The 7,785-nt window shown below is 56.4% G+C and overlaps 1 protein-coding gene across 1 annotated transcript; it reads left to right on the forward strand.

The window, feature by feature from the left end:
• The first annotated feature begins 5,474 nt into the window (after positions 1-5,474).
• Positions 5,475-7,481, forward strand: LOC133357291 (transcriptional coactivator YAP1-A-like). Its single transcript, XM_061575164.1, has 3 exons — positions 5,475-5,568; positions 6,086-7,220; positions 7,364-7,481. The coding sequence occupies exons 2-3, from the start codon at positions 6,571-6,573 to the stop codon at positions 7,383-7,385; spliced, it is 672 nt and encodes a 223-aa protein (XP_061431148.1). The 5' UTR covers positions 5,475-5,568; positions 6,086-6,570; the 3' UTR covers positions 7,386-7,481.
• Positions 7,482-7,785: the final 304 nt, after the last annotated feature.

Here is a 7,785-nt window from a genome sequence, read left to right on the forward strand (position 1 = left end):
TCCCGAAGAGAGGTCCAGTGTAGAGAAATACTTAGCCCCCGACAATGCGTCGAGGGAGTCGTCCATACGCGGCAGGGGATACGCATCTGCCACCGATATCTTATTCAATTTTCGAAAGTCAACACAGAATCGCAATTTGCCATCCTTTTTCTTAACCAAAACCACAGGCGCGCCCCATGGGCTGTTCGACGGCGATATAATATCCGCAGCCAACATATCCTCCACTGCCCCCCGAACGTGTTCCCGCTCGGCCGGACTCATTCGGTGCGAATTCAACCGAATAGGGGCAGCGTCGCCTGTAGCAATGTGATGGTGAAGCAATGAGGTGCGTCCCAAATCCAAATCATTGGAGCTAAACACATCGGAATACGTCAATAACAATTTATGAAGCGCACCCCGTTGATCCACAGACAGGGAAGAATTTCCGTCACATAAGCTAGCAATCCAGCGGTCATCCGAAGCCACAGGCTCGGAAACACCAGCAACCACTCCCTGGCTATGCGAACAATCGTGAGCCGTAAATGCCGTGGTGGCATGTGCCACAACCGTGCCGGCTGGGACACAGACATTTTCCGTACCCGCATTGAGCACCTGCAAAAACGGTAATTGGTCTGGCCGGACGATGGTCTGCGCTCCGACCAGCGCCGATCCGGCCGTTATCGAGGCTGAAGGTGACAACAAGATCCCAACCGCTCCCAGCCGACCAGGCAGGGGCTTCCGATACCGCAGGGGAATAAGCATCTGTGAACCAGGTGGAATATCAACAGATGCCACGGATAGCGCCTGCACTTGTACGGCCGAAGCAGGTCGCCCCCAGGGCGACGGCAGAAACGAAATTTGACGGCCACCCGGCAGTTCAATACAATTCTCATTAATTTTGATCAAAATAGGCATCTTAGCCAGAAAATCAGTGCCCAATAAACAGGGAACTGCCAAGGATCTTGAAATCAACACAACGCCCGAGGCCGACACATCCCCAATAGATATTTTAGCGTCCACCTGGCCCACGATGCCCATACTACCCCCGTTCGCAGCGACGCACGACCCGTAAACCGGACGCACGGCCCCGGGTGGGATGCCTAACAGATGAAAAATGACATCCGAAATAATAGTCGCGGACGCCCCGGAATCGACCAAAATGCGCACGTCCACCCCTTGTATAGACCCCGGCACGGTGGACGAACCCGTAGCGGCCGCAACAACCCTCCGTGCCAATTTGCGCCACTGCGTCACAGAGCGACAAGGCCCCGTCGAAGGTCCCTCTTTAACAACAACACTATGACCGCACAACGAAGGTGATGGGTGAGGTGTAAAGCCTTGCCGGGTGTCTGGTGCGTGCCGACTTGCCTGTTTCGGTGGATCCTTGGGCGGCTTGGCCGGTAATGAGGCCTCCTGTTGTGGCGGACCCGGGATGCGGGCCCAGCAGTCCTTCGCGTAGTGGCCCTTCCGTCCGCAGCGGAAGCAATCGGCGTCGTTGCGCCGAAGCGCAGGCCTTGCATCGCGCCGCCCGCGTATCGGCGGTGCAGCACGAGAGGCCGGTCCACCGCGGCCTGACCATGGCACCGAGGCGGCCGTCAGCTCCTGAGGGCCCCGCTCATCCGGCACGTATACCGACTTCGTAGGGTCCCAACCCAGAGCGCCACCCTCCGCGACGGGCCCCCCTGTCCACGCCGTGACCTGTTTCCATCGTCGTAGGTTGAATTGTGCATCCAGACATTTCGCCGCCGCCCGGGAGGTGAGCTTCTCATGCCCGCACACCGGCATGGGAATCCCAAGATCCCGCGACAGCTCGAGCATCTTGCCCAAGATGAGAGGCTCGAGCAGGTCAGGTGTTGTATCTGGATACGCGGCCATAGCCAAATCAAGCACTGCACCCCTGTACGCCACAGGCGACTCCTCGGGCGCTCGTTGTCGTTGAGCGAATCGCCGATGCGCGTCGTCAGGTGGCTCGTAGGCGTCGGCCATTTCTTGAAAAACTCCATATAATGTCCTCTTCTTCTCGGCCTTAATGGAGCGAAAAAAACGAACAGATTCGTCGTCCAGAAGAGTCGGCAACACTTCCAAGGCCTCAGCATCGGTCCATCTCGCAGAACGGACCGCCGCTAAAAATCTGCAGGCGAAAGCGCTCCAGTCGCCCCCAATGGCGAATTCCTTGACCGTGGTGAGATGGCGACTCCGACTTCGCTTCACTCCGCCCTCCGCCGATGGTTCCTCCGGAGGCAAATTCAAAATGGCGTCGAATCGCGGCGTGGTCAAGATGGCGGATTCCCGCCGCGGCACGCGCAAGATGGCGGCCTCCTGCCGCGTGGCCCATGGCGCCGGGAGTGAAGAACCCGTGGCGGCCTGTGGAGCACTCTCCGCTCTCTCCGTCGCCGTGCTTGGGGTGACGAGATGACACAATTGGCCCAGGGCGTCCTTGAGAGTCTCCAGTTGCTCAGCCACCTGCAGCCATCGCCGATCAGCGTCTGATGGTGTCGGCGGCCCTGACACTGTGGCTACATCTTCCACTCCCGTCCCCGCACTCGTTTCAGCAGGGCTCTCCTCCACCACCCTGGCAGGATCCATGTTTGGAGGGAAGTCTTCGTCTTCGGACGAAGAAGCCGATGCCGGCGCTGGAACATTTTTCTTTCTCACTTGTTTCGACATGCCGTTGCACTTCCGACACCAATGTAATAAAGGACTCGACCACGATGTCTGGCTTGGTGTCCTTTATTCGGTTCTTCTCTCTTAACCCGCACGGCTGTCCTTCTATAAGACTCTATACTGACACTGATACCGCTCTCCTGCAGTTTCTCCCCTCGTCGTTCTCTCAGCCTCTCTCTCCTCTCGTCGCTCTCGTAGCCTCTCCCTCACACACAGCCTCGCCGGCTGTGTTCCCCGCAGCTCCTCGTCCGCCTTCTCTCCAGCCGCCCCACCGCTGTCTTCTCTCGCAGCTCCGCTGGCTGCTCCCTTAGCTGGCCACCGCTGGCCGCCGCTGCCACCCCTTGGCTTTGCCCACGTGGCCTTACTCTGGTCCAGTCCCACTCGTTCTGCCTTCCTCTTCCGGTCTCCTCCCTTAAGAACCTTAACCTTTCCTCCCACGTCACCTAACTCCACCTCTCCGTGACGTCACATCCGGGAGGTCGCCCGCGCCCGCATTACAGTATTCTCAGTGTGTGTGTGTGGGGCTCAGTTCACGAACTATGAAAGTTTGGTGAGGTTATTTATATATTTCGCTCGCTCACTCGCTCAATTTTTGTTGTTGCTTTTACGTCCAGCCCAGCTCAGCCCGGTCAGCCACACACACACACATACCCCCCACACACACACATCCCACACACAAACACACATCCCCCACACACACATCCCCCACGCATACACATCCCCCCACACACATCCCCACACACACACACATCCCCACACACACATCCCCACACACACACACATCCCCACACACATCCCCCACGCACACACATCCCCACGCACACACATCCCCCACACACACATCCCACACCCACCCACCATCTACCATTCTCCACCGTCACCCACATCCACCCACCCCCACACAGACACACAAAGACAAAGATCCCCCGTGTGGCCCGAACAGACTGCTAGGGCAAGTGCTGTTAGCACCGATGAAGGCCAGAACGGCACACGAGGGGGTGGGTGGCCAGCACCATGCCTTGCCGCCTTTGTCTCCCCAGTGGCGATGCTTTTACGCACCGCACCAGGTACTCATTTGAGGCCGAGTCGGCCTAGAGGATGCCCAGGACCGGATCAGATAATCGTCACTGGTCTTAGCCGGGGAACGGGAAACGAACTCGAGTCGCCAGGTTCGTAGCGCAGCGCGCTAACCAACACACCCCCACATCCCCCCCCACACACACAGACCCCCCACACACACACATCCCCACACACACACAAACAAAGACAAAGATCCCCCGTATAGCCTTAACAGACTGTAGGGGCAAGTGCTGTTAGCGAGCACACACATTCATCCCTACACACACATTCATCCCCACACACACATTCATCCCCACACACACACTCATCCCCACACACACACACACATCCCCACACACACACACACATCCCACACACACATACATACCCACAGACACATTCATCCCCACACACACACATCCCACACACACATTCATCCCCACACACACACTCATCCCCACACACACACACATCCCCACACACACACATCCCACACACACATACATACCCACACACACACTCATCCCCACACACACACATCCCACACACACCCACCCACATCTACCATTCTCCACTGTCACCCACATCCACCCACCCCCACAGACACACAAAGACAAAGATCCCCTGTGTAGCCCAACAGACTGCTGGGGCAAGTGCTGTTAGCGAGCACACACACACATCCACACACACACATCCCACACACAAACCACACACACACATACACACACACATCCCACTCCCACCCACACACACCACACATCCACACACATCCCACTCCCACCCACACACATCCCACAAACACACCACACACACACCACACACACACATCCACACACACATCCCACACACACACCCCACACACACACATCCCCACACACACATCCCACTCCCACCTACACACATCCCACAAACACACCACACACACACACACCACACACACACATCCACACACACACCCTCACAGACACACACATCCACACACAAACCACACACACACACATCCCACTCCCACCCACACACATCCCACACACACACCACACACATCCCCACACACACACCCCCCACACACACACATCACACACACACACCACACACACATCCCACTTCCACCCACACACATCCCACACACACACCACACACACATCCCCACACACACATCACACGCACTCACACACCACACACACATCCCCCCACACACACACATCCCACTCCCACCCACACACATCCCACACACACACCACACACACACATCCCCACACATCCCACACACACACCACACACACACACATCCCACTCCCACACACCCCCACACACACACATCACACACACTCACACACCACACCACACACACATCCCACACATCCCCCCACACACACACATCCCCCCCCACACACACACCCCACTCCCACCCACACACATCCCACACACACACACTTCCCCACACACACACACATCCCCACACACACACATCCCCCCACACACACATCCCCCCACACACACATCCCACTCCCACCCACACACATCCCACACACACACACACCACACACATCCCCACACACACACACCACACATCCACACACACACATCCCCACACACACATCCCCCCACACACACACACATCCCACTCCCACCCACACACATCCCACACACACACCAACCACCACACACACACTCAACTCTCTGACGTTCTGAACAAAAACATCACCCACCCACCCACCCCCCATCAGCCCCAGCAACTTTTCGCCGTCGTGAGCCCAGCCCACACACGGCACTGCAGCCTTACACCACCATCATCATCACCGCCGTCTCTTCGCCAAGAAGAAGAAGGCGAAGCAGCAGCGCTCCCGTTTAAACTCAACTCGCCACGTAAGTTTGAGTCGCAGCTACTAATTCTGACGACGACCAAGACAACAACAACAAACAACAACAAACAACAACAGACGTCGTGTTTGTTGAGCGGGCAAAAGTTTGTTTCGCGAGAAGCGCCTTCCCTCCCCTCCCCTCCCCCAGCAATTGTTTGTCACGAGAAACTTTTGATGTTTCGAGCTGGAGGAGAGAGGGGGTGAGAGAGAGGGTGAGAGGGGGGGTGAGGTTTTTTTTCTGTTTGTTTCACATTCGCTCGACCATTTCACGTTTCGCGTCTCCCCCCCCCCCCCCCGTTCGTTCGCCTTGCCGAGCTCGGAGTGCTGTCGACGTACGGAGTTCCCAAAACTTTCACAAGTTTTTTGGGTTTTTTTTTTTCCAATGTAGTTGCTGCTTTATTCTGGAGTTGTTTCGTGGTTGTTGTGGCGAGTGCACGAGTGATGTTACGGGCGGAGATCTTAGGATCTCGTCGGTAAGGATAATAATAACTAATTATTCCGTTTCTTTTTTGTTTTGTCAGACTTCTTGTCGGAAACTTTCAGCGAAGAGCAGCAACACCCAGCGAGAGGAGGAGACGTGACTCTCCGTACCGTGCGTGTGTGTGTGGTTTAAAACAAAATAGTTTGTAGCGTTTTAAATCGTTTAACGAACGCTTCTACAACTTCGCCGACGACTTATCCGACTATAGCTGGCAGGGGGAGCGTGTGTGTGTGTGTGTGGGGGGGGCCCTTCCGAAGGAAGACACACACACGCACACGTGAAGACGCGCCTGTGAAGACGCGCGCGCGTGTGAAGGCGACGCACTTTGGATATAACGCGCGTTTGCCGGCCGCGACGACAAAACCCATCAAAGACCAAATCCGCGAGAAAAACAGATCCGGATAAATCGAGCAAGAAGACGTGAAGACAGGGGTGAGAGAGAGAGAGACACACACACACACAGAAGAAACAACACTCGCTCAAAGAACACGGAGTAAACCTCCACAGCGCACGACTTTCATCAGCATGGATCCGATGTCTGGCACGCAGAGCCCCCAGCAAGTATTGCACGTTCGCGGCGACTCGGACAGCGACCTAGAGTCGCTCTTCAACGCCGTGATGAACCCCAAGTCGGCGAACGTCCCCCAGCAGTTGCCCATGAGGATGAGGAAGCTGCCCGATTCGTTCTTCAAGCAGCCCGACGCTACCGGCGTTGGCTGCGGCTCACATTCACGACAATCGAGCAGCAGCAGCAGCGTCGGCGTTGGCTGTGGTTTGACCTCAGACCACCAGGCTGTCGTTCCGTCGTCATCCACCTCGGCCTCTTCATCCTCCTCCTCCTCCTCGTCGTCATCCTCGTCGTCGTCTTCATCCTCTTCGTCGTCGAACTCGGCGGCCGCAGCGGCTGGGGCGCTGTCGTCTCTCATGCCGACTCACATCAGGGCCAATTCGTCGCCCGCGTCGCTGGCCCTCTCGCCGGGGGTGCTGGGTTCCTTGTCGGCGGTGTCCGCTGGGGGTCAAGGGCCACCGTCAATGCAGCAGCAGCAGCAACAGCAGCAGCAGGGCCAAGGGCAGATTCATCTCCGTCAGCATTCCTATGATGTGGGAGACGAAGCGCCGCTGCCTCCCGGATGGGAGATGGCCAAGACGCAATCCGGGCAGAGATACTTTCTCAAGTAAGTGAGGCTTCGCGAATTTGTACTTTGTTGTTGTTGGTGGTGGTGGCGGTGGTGGTTGTGGTGGTGGTGCTTTTACCAGGTGTGTGTAAGGCTTTGACTCGTTAGCTCGTTGTTGTTGTGGTTGTTGTGGTTGTTGTCAGAAGCCAGCTTGGCCACGAGTGATGGCTCTCAAGGTGCAATCGGTGGCGCATTCGTCGTCGTGATCCAGTGGAGACTCTAGCAGCCAAATACTCGAGACGCACGTTGATGTACACCAACACCATCACCACACCACCATCATCATCACCACTGTCATCGTCATCATCATCAATACCCTCGCTGGCATCAACAGGAACGCCATGTGCATCATCACCACCACCACCATCATCATCAGCATCACGAAAAATTGGAACAATGTAGCAACACACTGTGTGGTGTTTCGCACAGATGATGAGCCCTCCTGGACCAATGCATTTCACGTGTGTGTGTTGAACTTCTTTCGCGCCGTACGTATCCAACCGTGCTAAACCGGAGGTGTGCGACCTTACGAGCAATAGACGTAAACCACGCGCTATCGTCCATG

Source organism: Lethenteron reissneri, chromosome 57 (genome assembly GCF_015708825.2).
Source record: "Lethenteron reissneri isolate LAM-NWPU_2019-01 chromosome 57, ASM1570882v1, whole genome shotgun sequence".
Lineage (NCBI taxonomy): Eukaryota > Metazoa > Chordata > Hyperoartia > Petromyzontiformes > Petromyzontidae > Lethenteron > Lethenteron reissneri.

What these genes read in the sequence shown, in the direction of transcription:
- LOC133357291 (XM_061575164.1), top strand. Translation starts at nt 6,571, where the DNA reads ATGGATCCGATGTCTGGCACGCAGAGCCCCCAGCAAGTATTGCACGTT. An exon ending in GGGCAGAGATACTTTCTCAA is followed by an intron (nt 7,221 to 7,363) that starts GTAAGTGAGGCT and finishes GGTTGTTGTCAG; the next exon opens with AAGCCAGCTTGGCCACGAGT.